This window comes from Myxine glutinosa, chromosome 8 (genome assembly GCF_964187855.1).
Source record: "Myxine glutinosa chromosome 8, kmMyxGlut1.1, whole genome shotgun sequence".
NCBI classification, from domain to species: Eukaryota; Metazoa; Chordata; class Myxini; order Myxiniformes; family Myxinidae; genus Myxine; species Myxine glutinosa.
This window is the reverse complement of record NC_136268.1, coordinates 106114496-106129696: the sequence shown is the minus strand read 5'-3', so window position 1 is coordinate 106129696 and position 15201 is coordinate 106114496. Positions and strand designations below refer to the sequence as shown.

Below are 15201 nucleotides of genomic sequence, written 5' to 3'. Positions count from 1 at the left end.
CTCCAATCCTAACTATCCTCTAAATGACATTAACACACTTTACACTACCCGGGGTCTCTCCCTGCCAATCCATTGGCCAACTTACACTATGGGTTCTAAAAACCAATTCCCATTGACTAAACTGTGGTGCTTCTCAATTTGGGGTCTCACTCCCCCGATTCATCTCCCGGTGCCCTTGCACAATTTCTGGGCTGTGACGTGTAGCTCTCCCAGCAGGTCTACCCACCTGCACACCTCCACCACTGTAGTTGCCACCCGAGCTTACCTGCTCCTTACCTAACCTATTGGGGAAGGCCCCTCCTGGCTCTGTCACCCCACTCGGTGCCCTCTGGCACTGGGCTACCCGGGTCCGTCCTCCGGATCCTCAGGCCCCATCCACAACAACTACTACCGGCTCCCAGAGCCCACCTGCGGCCTCACCTGGCCGACATCCTCACAGTGGTGGAGTGCCCAAACCAACTACACACACTAACAGGCTACACGCCCAGCCATTTCCACAACACTAATGCACCCATCCAAACATCATTCTTCCAACCGCACCACAGATGCCAATATCCAACCACAATTTACCTGTACCCTCTACCTAACACTTACACTACCCGCCCCGGGTATCCGTGATGGGGGTCCATCCTTCCCCCATTCACACCTTCACACCATCCACTCCACTGCACAATTTCCACCATACTCACTCCACGACCATCCATTCCAATACTCCAGATATTCCACACTACCATTTATTCCACACAACCATTCTCCATACCTGTTGTTGCACACCTGTGCACTCACACCTGGTGCCACCTGCACCCTCCTCCTCTTCCTGGACCATTTGGTCAGCACAATACACAATCACCTTCACTCACTCATACACTGCTCCACACACCTGTCCAGTTGCACACCTGTGCAATCTCACCTGTTCAATCCTCAAACACATGGCATCATCTCATCTAACTACTCCCTCTGAAACTTGCGCTTCCCAGTCGTCCCTTTAAACTATTGCGCTCCCACGTCATTATCATCCACACTAATCTACCTGCATCCCCACTACAGGTATCCTTGTCACTAACTAACCTTAACGTTACCTAATGTCATCTTCGCTAGATCCCTACACATTATCCAAACCCTCCCTCGGCGAGCTTACACTGCCATAAACCCCATAAACTAGTGCTCCTTTGCCCCCCTTTGTGAGGGATGACAGAGTTGCCATCCCTCCACATGGGGGACGTTCCCACTATCAATTTTGCACACCAAATCCAACAAATCAAAAATTTACCAATCATCTGCCAATCACTGTACCATTACCAATCCTCTGCCAATCATCACTCTGCCAATCCTTTACCAATTATCAAATTTTGCTTTTTTCAAATTTTTGGGTCCAAACCACTATCCTCATCACCCGTCTACTTATTAGATCCTCTCGGTGCGCCAATGCACTTCGAAAGCTCGGCTTCGTACAGCCGAGCAATGAATGCGGGTTCTTTGGTGCCGGCGGCTGGATGCGTCCGGCACTCGGTGCAGGGACGGGGGCTTACCCGTGCCGAGATCCCACGCACCACCTCGGCGCGGAGCCATCCAATTGCCCGATCTCGACCTGCCGGAACGTCTCCACAAAAGGGGGTCGCCATGACGACCCTCCCTATCGGGATGCCCGCTCCGCCTAGTGGAGCATGGACGCGGCCGTTCGAAACGCGGCCCAGCGTGGATCACGTACGGCGGTCCTTTCGAACCCGCCGTGCATCGGACCCCCGCTGGTTCTCGCGGCACGCGAAGCCCGGCACACACCGAGGGCCCGATTCGGCTATAATTCGCTCTAACCGCTAACCCGGTTACCGTCGATGCCTCACCTGCATGCTTACACGCATACGCTACCCCTTTCTTGCTCATACATCCAGCCGTCTCCCTGCTCTTGGTCATTGCACCTTCTCTTACACACCCAGGTACACTCATTCCACTCACAGACTTGGTCACACACCTGACCACCGAACACCTTGGCACACATTCGTCGCTCGCACACCTCACCAACACACCTCTTCGCGCCCCCTCCTCGGTCACCTCCTCTGTGACAATCACAGGTGTGCTCTCACTCGCACACCCAACCACGTGCCTCACGACCAACTCAAGTGTGCATTCCCACACACGCTCTACCACTCCAGGTGTGCTTCCTTCCATTCCAGGTGTACATCCTCGCTCACCTGTCACAACCAATTCACGCTCCGTGTCACTCTCACTACTCTCAACTCCACTCTTGACAACGCACTCACCCTTACTCTCGACAGCGCACTCTTTTCTCATGCACCCGTCCGTTGCACACCTTTCTCGCGCACTCTCTTGCGCACACTCTCCCGTTACACCCTCTGTAACACTCACCACATGCATGCATTCTCCCTCACTCTTGACAGCGCACTCTTTCCTCATGCACCTGTCCGTTACACACCTTTCTCCTGCACACTCTCCCGTTACACCCTCTGTAACACTCACCACATGCATGCATTCTTCCTCACTCTTGACAGCGTACTCTTTCCCCATGCACCTGTCTGTTACACACCTTTCTCGCGCATCCTCTTGCGCACACTCTCCCGTTACTTCCGCCGTAACACTCACCACAGGCGTACACTCTTTCGTTACATCCTCTGTAACACTCATCACAGGCGTGCATGCTTCCGTTACATCCTCTGTAACACTCCTCACTACGCGCTTCCATGTGCTCCCTCGCACACACGCTACAACCAACTCACTCTCGACAGCTCACTCACTCCTTGGCGTGCACTTTTTCCTCACACACCCCATGGTCGGACATTCTCGCACACCTCGTTTTTCACACACCAGTCCTGTCGCACACTTCACCAACGGCCTTTCACGAACACCCGGATCCAAACCAATCCCCAAGCCGACTGAAGCTTTCCTCACATCATGTACATTTCCGATTATATCGCCACTCACCTTGGCACCTCGTCTCCGCACCTCCTTTGCCACCTGCACACTCTTTATTTGGTTAGTGAGCATCACATTTATGAGTTGAGCACCGACCTTGTACATATTCCATTACTTCCTCCTTTATCTCCCTCTTAGTTTCTGTCCGTCCCTTCTTAATTTCACTCACCTCTTCTTCCACTTCCTCTAATTTTTGCTTCACCTCTTTTATTTCCCGGTGCGTCTCCTCAAGTTCGTCCTCTAAGGCTACCGTGACCGTCTCTATGTGCATCCTCACCTGCCGGTCCTTTGTCTCCATTACCTCTGTCACCTCGTCCAACCTCATTGTCGGTCCCTCACGTACCATCTGACATTGCCTCTGTGTCGCTATCAAGTCATTTTTAATTTCTTTTTGTGTCGCCTTTAACCCTCCTAGTACTGCAGTGTTCCTTTGAACCTGCTCCACTAACTCCATCTGTCCCTCCGTCAGCTGTTCCACCTCCTCCGTCAGATCTTCTATTCCCCCTTGTAACCTCGCCGTATTATTTCTCACCTCTTTCTCTATACGCTTTTCGCCTCGCTTTACCTCCTCGCGTACCCCCGAGACCTCCTCACTTATAACTCGTCGTATCTCCTCTTTCATCTCCTGCCTCTCTTTTGTAGATGCTACCCTCATCTGTCCCAATTCATCCCTCTGAGCATCCAGTTTACTTTCTAACCCGATTTGCACCTCCTCTATCTGGTTCCCCATTCGTTTGATTTCCCGGGCAGATTGTTCCCCTATTTCCCGCAATTTGTCCTCCATCCTATTTTCTAACCCCATTAACCCATTTTTCACCTCTTTTATCCCGTTGTCTAACCCCTCAAAATTATTGTCTAACTTCCAAAATTTCTTGTCTAACCCCTCAGCGGTACCCCTCGCTTCGTCCCTCATTGCCCCCATTTGCTCACTCTGAGCCCTTATTTGCTCACTCTGAGCATCCATTCGGTTCCCCATTTGCTCACTCTGAGCCTTCATTTGCTCACTCTGAGCATCCATAAGGGCCTTCATTTGGATCATAAATAGGCCCCAATCCATCGGCGGCGCTGCTACGGTCACGGGCGTGGCTAAATTTGGCGCCACAATAACCATGTGCGCGAGGCCGCCATTTTGTGCACCTGATACACCCTCAACCACCTCATTGCTCTCCTCTTCCCTTTCTTCCCCGAAGTCCTGGGTTACCCCTAACCTGTCTATCTCCCCCACCGACATCCGATCGCCTTGATTGTCCATGGCGCGATCTCAAAATTCGGGTTTTATAAAACAACAAAATTTCGGCAGCTCGTAATTTTGACCAAATTTTTTTTTTTCTACACATTTAAAAAATTTGGTTCGGGCCTCGTATCCCACTCCTGACACCAATTGTTACGGGTCGCGGACAAGATGTTACTTTGGGCCGAGCGGATGTTCAACCACGACCGTTACAGGATCCCCGATTAGCCCGACTCCCCCAACGTTGACCAATCGCGCCACAGGTATTCAATCGGGAAACCTCTAAAGCGACCGAATGTAAAGAGGAAGAGAGAAGAAGACAGAGTACGGAGGAATAACAGGATTTATTATACACACAAGCAAAAAGAAGGAGCGATCAAAGTTATTTACAAGCAATGGATGGAAGAAGCAGTCACACAGTGAATCGTTAGCTTATACTATTCAATTTACTTAACCCCAGGACAATGATTAGGACAGACGACGTTCACACTTACACGAGGGAAATTGCAGGCAGGAATGGCGGAGGTGGGTTGCTGGAGAGGGAGGCAGGGTCAGGTCCCTGCAACCGGCAGGGCTGGAGGTAGCAGCTCCCAATTCTTCGCGTTTTTGGCGGGAAAACCCTCGGTCGCGTCGACGCTGCTGATGCTGTGGACGTCACGCGCTGGCTCGGTCACACCTGCTCCTCTCCTTCTGGTGGAGCCGTCTCCCTCCTCTCAGCGCGTCTCTCCAAAGCTTGTTTCATCTCCAAGTACCACTCCTTTTTGGTTTGGAGCGTCTCTCATCTCCCATCTCACAGCTCACAGCTCATCTCACAGCTCATCTCTCCTCTCCTCTCTTCTCTCATCTCCCGAAGCAGTCCCTTCCAGTCGCTTTTATTACTCGGGTCGGAATCAAGCCGCCGGCTGCGAGGGCACGCCTACCGGGTCGCTCACCGCGGTGCTGGTTGGCTGTTAGGGCTGTCCGATTCCCCCTTTGATCATGACGACGTGCCACGCCCGTGAGTTGGCGGCTCCTACCCCCCTCTTCTCCGAGATTAGCACATGGGCAATGGCGGCTTGCGGGATTGAACACCACTCGCACCACTTTTGAAAGGAACTTTGGAGAGCGGAGATGATTGGGGAAATTGAAAGGGGCCTACGCTTATTTCGTTTGATACAATGCAAAGTCAATCTAGTGGGAAACACATATTTAGCCTACATAGAATAAGGAAATAAACTATTTAAAAAGATATATCGTGGCCTGTCTGTAGATTCATGGAATTAACTAGGGGGATGTCTTTCGATCTTATTTACTCTACTAGGACGTGCCCGTACGTGGGTGCCCGTTCCTTGCCAAAAAAAAAAAAAAAAAATGTCTTCGCCCATGCATGCATGGGCGTGCCCATGGGCCCATGGGCGTGCCCGTAAGTGCGTGATGTGACCGTACAATGAATGTATCGTCCCGACGCCGCAGCTCGGATGGCGCTGCAGTTAATCGGGCCTGTATCGGCAGAGTTATTATAAACGTGTACTACAATCGATCGTACCTTACAACAATCAACACAGATTGCAACGTCAAATAAATGAATACGCTCTCAAATGTGCCGTCCGAGGCAGCGTCTGCTCGCCACGTTCAGCGTCACTATGACTATCCGTAAGTCCGGAAGTGACGTCCTCATTTGACTGTCCGGAAGGTCGCATATCGCAGTTACGATGAATCGCAAATTAGTTTTAATTAGTTTTAAAACATAGTTTAACGCCAACATAGTTTGCCAACGTGAAATAAATGAATACGCTCTCAAATGTGCCGTCCGAGGCAGAGTCTGTTCGCCACGTTCGGCACACGTGATAGCTCGCTGCTCTCTGATTGGTTGAATCGTACCCCTCTATTTACATGAAATGGTTTGGTCCAAAGCAAACGGCTTGCGAGTACGGTGACAATCCCCCCCCCCCCCTCTATTTACATGAAATGGTTTGGTCCAAAGCGAACGGCTTGCGGAGTTTGGTAAAGAAATCGCCATAGCTCGGTAACTACTTGTCCGATTAATATGAAACCTTGAAAAGGCACATCCTCGGGTCCCCAGCAATATACCTGGCAAGTTTCAAGTATATCGGACCCGTGGTTGTCGAGAAACAGCGGTCACAGACAAACACACAAACACACAAACACACAAACACACAGACACACAGACACACAGAGATTACTGGAATTATAGATAGACTAGGGCATGCCCGTACGTGGGTGCCCGTTCCTTGCCAAAAAAAAAAAATAACGCAACCCGTACGCTCTACCCCGCCCGTACGCCCGTACGCCCGTAAACAAAAAAAACAACGCTCTTCGCTTCCGCCCTTCGCTCTGACTGAATTGGGAGAAATAATGCGCATAAGAAATCGAGAAATTATTATTTTCTCCGGAAGAAATCGAATTACGAACCGTAATGGCGCACGCGCTCGGCTCGGCTCGCTCTCACATCGGCCACGCCTACGCAATAACGCGTTCTGTGATTGGCTGCCGGAAGTGCAGTCTTCACTGTCCGGAAGGTCGCAAATCGCAGTTACGATGAATCGCAAATTAGTTTTAATTAGTTTTAAAACATAGTTTAACGGCAACATAGTTTTCCAACGTGAAATAAATGAATACGCTCTCAAATGTGCCGTCCGAGGCAGAGTCTGTTCGCCACGTTCGGCACACGTGATAGCTCGCTGCTCTCTGATTGGTTGAATCGTTTTTTGGACATAGCTCGGTAACTACTTCTCCGATTAATATGAAACCTTGAAAAGGCACATCCTCGGGTCCCCAGCAATATACCTGGCAAGTTTCAAGTATATCGGACCCGTGGTTGTCGAGAAACAGCGGTCACAGACATACAGACATACAAACATACAAACATACAAACATACAAACATACAAACATACAAACAGAGATTACTGGAATTATAGATAGATGAGGGTCAGTTAAAACACAACAAAACCATACTTTTCACATTCGTTACAATATATATATATATATATATATATATATATATATATATTATATATATATATATGTATGTGTATATATATATATATATATATATATATATATATATATATATATATATATATATATATATATATATATACTGTATATATAACTGTAAGAAATAGTAGAAACTCCAAAGTACGAGCAGGGCGTCTCATTTGTATTGAATAAATAATCGTTAGATTAAATAAGACGCGGACGTAGCTTCAGGACGTCGATCTTTAATTGTCGACAAGCTTTCGACCAACAACGGTCTTCTTCTGAGTCAGCCCCAAGTTCAACGGAAGTGGGACCAAAACGGAAGTGGTCTTCACTTCCATTGAACTTGGGGCTGGCTCAGAAGAAGACCTTTGTTGGTCGAAAGCTTGTCGACAATTAAAGATCGACGTCCTGAAGCTACGTCCGCGTCTTATTTAATCTAACGATTATATACTGTATATATATATATATATATATATATATGCACTACATGACCAAAATTATGCGGACACCCCTTCTCATTAGTGGATTCGGCTGTTTTAGCCACACCCATTGCCGACAGGTATATATTATAAAACACACAAGAAATTGTTATGTCAGTGGGATATATATATGGTGGTCCAGAAACCCTGGCCACATTTTGAAGAACGATACCTGCAACAAACAACTTCGTGTATTAGTGTTCTTTCGTGCAAAACATAACATGATTACTCTTTAAACAGTCTAATCAGTCCAATATACAAGAAACGGATCAATTCAAATGTTCAAACTGCTTTCCTTCATTGTCTACGCACAGCTGTAGCCGTGACAAAACACTCTGACTCACATTTCTGCATGTTTCAGGCATTAAGGCAGCAGACTCATTACGGATGAATCGTTTCAAGTCTCAAAGGGTCGTAGGATTCCTCGCATACACTTTGTGTTTGAGGAAACCCCAAGGGAAGAAATCACAGGGTGTTAAATCACAAGGCGGCGGCCATTCAACCGGACCACGACGGGCAATCCATTTGTCTGTAAAGTTCAAATCAAGGGCCTGGCATACATTGGCAGCATAATGAGCAGGCGCACCATCATGAATGAACCACATTTGGCCATCATTGAGTGGAAATACATGCTGCTCAACATTAGAAGGTAATTTGCAGCATTCACATTTCTTTCGAAAAATATTGGTCCAACAATGCCTCCAGAAGGAATGCCTGCCCAGCCGGACACACTAGCTTGATACTGGACGTTGTGCTCAACAGTAAATTGTGGGTTGTCTATTGCCCATATCACACTGTTATGACGATTCACAGAACCAGATAAAGTAAACTTGGATTCATCTGACCACAAGATCCTGTTCTGCAAATCATTGTCCATATCCGTTAACCCAAGCAATGTCTCAAATGCCTCAACGTGCCTGTCAAAATCCTCAGATAGTTGGTGAATTAATCTGGGTACGTATGGTTTCGCATTAAGATCTTTTAGTATTCTTAGAATCGATGATCGGCTTATGTTGGTGACGTTTGATAAACGACGAGTTGATAATGGTGTGTTACTGTCGAGTTGTTGTTGAATGACCGCTCTGCTTTCCTCAGTTCGAACAGTATGAGGCCTGGTGACTGTTTTGGAAGAATGCTGCCAGTTTCATCAAACTGCTTGTTTATTCTGCTGATGGTTCTTCTGACAATTGCGTCGGGGACACATTCTTTGACAAGTTGTCTGTGAACTTCAGCCGAATTTCCAGATACAGAATACAAGCGTACAACGGATATCCTCCGTCATATTAGGGTGTCTAATTCACAATGAACTGAACTAATGCAAAGACAAACATGTGCAGCACAGTGAGCGAAGCTCACCCCAATCCATATCAGGTGATGCACCTCGCCCTGTTGCATATCACGCGATGCCTGTGTGTGTTGAATCGGTCACATCCATTTACGAGTAATCATGTTTTGTTTTGCACCAAAGAACAATAATAAACTCCGTTGTTTGTTGCAGGTATCATTCTTCAAAATGTGACCAGGGTTTCTCGACCACCGTGTGTGTGTGTGTGTGTGTGTGTGTGTGTGTGTGTGTGTGTGTGTGTGTGTGTGTGTGTATCAGTGGCGTACCTAAGGTATGGCAGGTATGGCACGTGCCCTGGGCACCACTTGAAGGGGGGCGTCACTGAGCAGTTTCTATTAATGTCAGACAAGCCATCCTCGGATAGTGAAAAAAGAATTTTCTTCAGATGTATGATCTGTCTTTGATTATCATGGGTGAAAAGCACTAGGATGGCTATATTGTTAAACCACTTATATAAATTATTCGGTAAAAATACAGTGCTGGGAGCTGCATGACCACATACCTCACAGTACCACTGCTCAGTGCCAACTGGCAGTAAGACCATTCTCCTGCGCAAACTAAGGAGGTAGTCTAGAATTTTGTGCAAAATCTGTGAAATTTAATGTTCTTATTAAAAGTGCCATTTCCTTATTTCAGAGCATTGTGTAAGAAGACCATGAAACGTTTCTTCACGAAGAAGAAGGAAAGTGGAGCTGAAGGACGGAAGAGACGAAAGTTGTTGACGGAGGAAGCCAAGAAGTCGAGCAAGTTCTTCTTGCCCTTCTTTGAAAACCCAGGAACAAGTTGTTCGACACGTTCCATGGAGTCGCCTGCACCTGCTACAAGTTTGTTAGAATCCGAAGGTGGATCAAGTACAAATGCGTCACAAGCCGAGGAGGAAGTCAAGTCAGATAAATCCGAGTATGACAAGGTTAAAAGTGAGGCTGCCAGAGAGAATGTGGACATGACAGGAGGGGAAGACGATGGTGGTGGTGGTGGTGATGTTGAGTTTATTGACGAGATTTTACCTGACGAGATTGAACCTGACGACACTGAACCTAATGAACTGGATGGTGTCGAAGAGCCTCGAACTGTCATACCAGAAGTGATTGAACAGCATGACATTGGATTTCTGAAGTTCGACAAAGATACTGGAAAAGCAATTCTGCCTGACGCATTGAGAACAGAAATAATAACGCTGGGTTCAAAGTATTTCCAGAACAGTGAGGGGCCTTTCCTACCAACAAATAACCACTCAATGAACAAAACTTGGTTCAAGAGGAAATTGGGAAATGGTCGTGGTGAGGAAGTGACTCGCTCATGGCTGGTCTATTCCCCTTCTAAAAAGTCTGCATTTTGTATCTGTTGTCTTCTCTATTCCTGTTCCTGGTGAGACCATCAATCCTCATTGGAGCAGTAAAGTGGATTCGACCAGTGGAAAGCACCTGAAAGGATTAGTGTTCATGAAAATGCAAAGAATTATCGGGAGTGCTTCACACAGTGGAAGGAAATGGAAAGAAATTTAGCTGAAAACCGAGGAGTTATTGACGCAGAACTTCATTCACAGATTGAGAAGGAAAAGCAGAAGTGGCGTAATATCTTGACGAGAATCCTTCCCTGCATAAAATTCCTTGCGACTCAGAACCTGGCTTTGCGAGGACACAGGGAGTCAATTCAGCTGGACAATGACTCCAATGTGGGAAATTTCCTTGGCTTACTGAAACTACTGGCCATCTTTGACCCTGTCATGAAAGAACACCTCACTCGTGTGGAAAGTCATCCTGGATCCACGTCTTATCTTTCACCGGGTGTCCAGGACGAATTCATCCACATGATGGCATCCACTGTTCGCCAAAGTTTACTGAGAAGCATTCGTAAAGCCAAGTACTATGGTCTCATGTTCGACTCGACTCCTGATCAGGCACACCGTGAGCAGATGTCAGAAGTAGTGAGGTACGTGGAAGTTGATTTTGAGAGGAAAACTGTCCGTGTTAGAGAGTCCTTCCTTGGTTTTATCCAGATAAGCCAGAAAGATGCTGAGAGCTTGGTTGAAGACATCTTGAAAGAGCTAGAGAAGGACGAAATGGAGCTACAAGATTGTCGGTCACAGTGCTATGACAACGCTGCTGTGATGGCTGGACACAGAAGTGGTGTTCATCAAAGAATAAGTGAGCAAACAACCTGGCAGTGTTTGTGAATTGCAACAATCACTCACTCAACTTGGTGGGTGTACATGCAGCCAAGCAGGATACAATGATGGTCACGTTTTTTGGAACCATCGAAGCTCTCTATGTGTTCTTCTCTCGTTCAACACAGCGCTGGGAAAAACTCAAAAACGCCGTGCCTGTGGTTGTTAAGTCGGAGTCCGAAACCAGGTGGAGTGCAAGGACAGAAGCAGTGAAGCCCGTCAACAAGTACCTTGAGGAGATACTTCAAGTTCTCCAGGACATGATAGACAATGAAAACGAAACCAGTGAAACAAGGAGTGACGTACGGCAGCTGTATAACCGCATGTTGACTTACGATTTTCTGATTTTGCTAGGATTTTGGAACAAAGTACTCAATCGCATTGACCATATTCAAAAGAGGCTGCAGGATCCTAGCATGAACTTCCACGATGCTGCCCTGGATTTGAAAGCCCTCCGAGATCATTTTGATGATGAAAGAGAAGTGTTGGTCAGTGAGTCACTCGAAGAAGGACTCGGTCTCTGTCAAGAATAGAATATTGAAGTTGAAAGACGTCAGAGATGAAAGAAACGAATGGCTGATGAGAACTCGAGAGACGCTGGGTTAACAGCCAAGGAGGAAATGGAAAGAGTCATGAAGGGAACACTAGACCATCTTCACAAAGAAATGGATGAAAGGTTCGCTCGTTTGCATGACACTGACGCCAAGTTTGGGTTCCTTCTCGATGTCGAGGGACTGTGTTATGGCGCCGACAGTAACGACCTAAAGAAGAAGTGCGAAAATTTGGGCGAATTGTACAGCTCTGATGTTGATTGACAGCAGCTAGATGAAGAAATTTTTGATTGCAGAATGTTGCTATCAAGTCGGGCCAACATGAAAATATCAAGACCTGAAGAGCTTCTCAAATTAATTGTTCAGTATGGAGATGAGAGCGTCTTCCCCAATCTTCGCATTGCTATTCAGATAATGCTAACCATCGCAGTTTCCATCGCCAGCTGTGAGAGATCATTCAGCAAGTTAAAACTAATAGTTTCGTATTTGACAGCCTCCATGGGTCAAGGCAGACTCTGTGATCTTGCTCTGCTGAGTGTAGAAAGATAAGAAACTGAAAAAACGGACTTTGCGCACATCATAGACCAATTTGCATCAGTGAAAGCAAGGAAGGTGCAGTTGTAATTTTCATGTGGTGCCATAATTTGTTAATTAAAAGATTAACGAGCTTGACTTGTATTTTTGAGCTGATTTTATGGTAAAGATATCCAAAAGATGGGTGTCGGATGTTTGGACAGAGGCACAATTTCAGTGCTTGCCATAGGCGCTATTTTCCATAGATACGCCCCTGGTGTATATACAGTCACGTGAAAAAGTAAGTACACCCCATGTAAAGTTTTGACTTTTTCAACATATTTCAACATACAGCTATTTGATCTTCATTTCAACAATATTGATAGATAAAGGTGATATAATATAACAAATATCATGAAACATTTACATTTTGTAGTCCATTGTATAATTTAAATAAACATAAATGCAAATTTCACATGTGGAAAAAGTAAGTACACCCGATGAAATGTTTTTTATCTTTTAAACATATGTGGACATATCAATATTTGATCTTCATTTAAACAGTATCTATAGATAAAGGTGACCTAATTGAACAAAAAACAATGAAAAATTGACTTTGCAATAATTTATTCAACAAAAAATTGTTGCACAGCATGCACAATTGCATGCACAGCTCGTTTCAAATCCCCCAACAACATCTCGATGGGATTTAGATCCAGGCTTTGACTTGGCCATTCCAGAACCCTCCATTTCTTTCTTTTCAGCCATTCCTTGGTGGATTTACTGGTATGTTTAGGGTCATTGTCATGTTGCAAGGTCCACCTTCGGGTGAGCTTCAACTTTCCGACAGATGGCCTCACATTATCCTCAAGCACCCTGTGGTACAATGAAGAATTCATAGTGGATTCTATGATGGTGAGCTGCCCAGGCCCTGATGCAGCAAAGCTGCCCCAAACCATAATATTTCCACCACCATGCTTTACAGTTGGTATCAGGTTCTTGTGGTCAAATGCTGTCTTTGGTTTTTGCGAAACATGTCTTCTGGTACTGTGGCCAAATAGCTCTACCTTTGACTCATCTGTCCAGAGCACATTGTTCCAGAAGTGCTGGTCTTTGCCGAGGTGTTCATTGGCAAACTTTAGTCTTGCCCTGATGTTCTTTCTGGACAGCAAAGGTTTCCTCCTGGCACACCTCCCATGTAGATCAAATTTGTGCAGCCTCTTTCTAATGGTAGACTCGTGCACTTTGACATCAACAGTGGCAAGAGCTACCTGTAGGTCCGGTGATGACATTCTGGGGTTCTTAGAGACATCTTTCAGCATGTTGCGGTCTGCTCTCGGGCTGAACTTGCTGGGGCGGCCTGGCCTGAACAAGTTGGCAGTTGTTTGGAATCTTCTCCACTTGTAGATGATCTTTCGGACAGTCGAATGATTGATTTCAAATTGTTTGGAGATCTTTTTAAATCCATTCCCAGACTCGTAGGCATCTATAGCCTTCTTTCTGAAGGCCTCAGAGAGCTCTTTTGATCTAGGCATGGTGACGCCGCACACTTCAACAACAAAGAGCAAACCAAACTAAATGCCTGAGGTTTAAATAAGACAGGTTCCTCCAAGATCCTCTCTGACGATGTTCTAATCATTTGCACCTGAGCTGGTGCACCTGATTCTAATTTTAGGTATTGAAGTAGTGATAAATGTAGGGGTGTACTTACTTTTTCCACATGCGAAATTTGCATTTATGTTTATTTAAATTATACAATGGACTACAAAATGTAAATGTTTCATGATATTTGTTATATTATATCACCTTTATCTATCAATATTGTTGAAATGAAGATCAATTAGCTGTATGTTGAAATATGTTGAAAAGGTCAAAACTTTACATGGGGTGTGCTTACTTTTTCACGTGACTGTATATATATATATATATATATATATATATATATATATATATATATATATATATATATATATATATATATATATATATATATGTGCAAAATAATTGTGTATTGTTGTAGTTTATATTTTATTTCTGCACTAGTCATTTTGAACTGAATTTGAATTACAATGTTTTTTTGTTAACATTTATTGGTGGTCACTGCAATATCAACAGCATACGTGCCAGTACACACACTGTTGCAGGCTCTAGTGAGAGGAAGAGCAGGAGAGTTCGTTTCGAGAATGATAAAGACAAAATAAAGAGGAGAACTAGAGAAAAACATGTACCCACAAAGGGTTAATCTCGCCCCACATGGACAGTACAACCAACGAGAGAAACCCCTGTTTAGTTTAAACAATTGTCTTGGACACAGTTAGAGGTATTGGTTACTAATGCCCAGAAGGTATTTGCACAGGCTCACACAACAGATCTTCTGAATTTGAGTAAGTATATACTTGGCAACACTGAGTGGTAGAACCTGCTGTCATGCCAACAAATACAGTGCATATGCTTGGCTATGAAAGCAATTTCTCACAGCAACTGCCCCGAAGTGCGTAACTTACTTTGTTACCGTAATTGTTGAAGCAGATGCATGTCGCACGAGCATTCCCAGCCTGACGAAAACACGTAACCTGCTGTGCCCGATTCCATTCAAACAGCCGCACACTGCCATCCTGTGCACCTGTAATATCTGCACATGTGGGCGTAAACATCATAAACATACTACATCAAGATGAAGGAGTAAGTAATTGGCGGTGCCTTTAGGATCAATGGCTCCGCAATGCAATTACCCGTTGCCTCCATTAAAAGCTCATTCATTTATTACGTCCACGCAGGAGATGGCCATTAGGCCCATCAAAGCCTGCACTATTATTACCAACATATGGTTGTTTGTCCATGCTGTTATCCTTTTAAGATGCTGAGCATCAAGCAAGGAGGCAGCTTTTCCAATTTTGAAAGTCTATGGTGTAACTCGCCCGGGTTTGAACCACTGATCTATGAGACTCAGTGGACCCTCTAATGATTACACCACCGAGATGGCTTGGAATTGTTAAGGGTCCTC

General features: G+C 45.6%; 1 protein-coding gene across 1 annotated transcript in view; it reads right to left on the bottom strand.

Moving 5' to 3' along the window:
- The window catches only part of DMXL2 (Dmx like 2), a 169035-nt gene that overhangs the window by 27231 nt on the left and 126603 nt on the right, over positions 1–15201 (bottom strand). The window contains exon 41 of the mRNA XM_078783981.1: positions 14702–14829. Within this exon, the coding sequence (XP_078640107.1) occupies positions 14702–14829 (128 nt within the window). The remainder of the gene's footprint in view (positions 1–14701; positions 14830–15201) is intronic.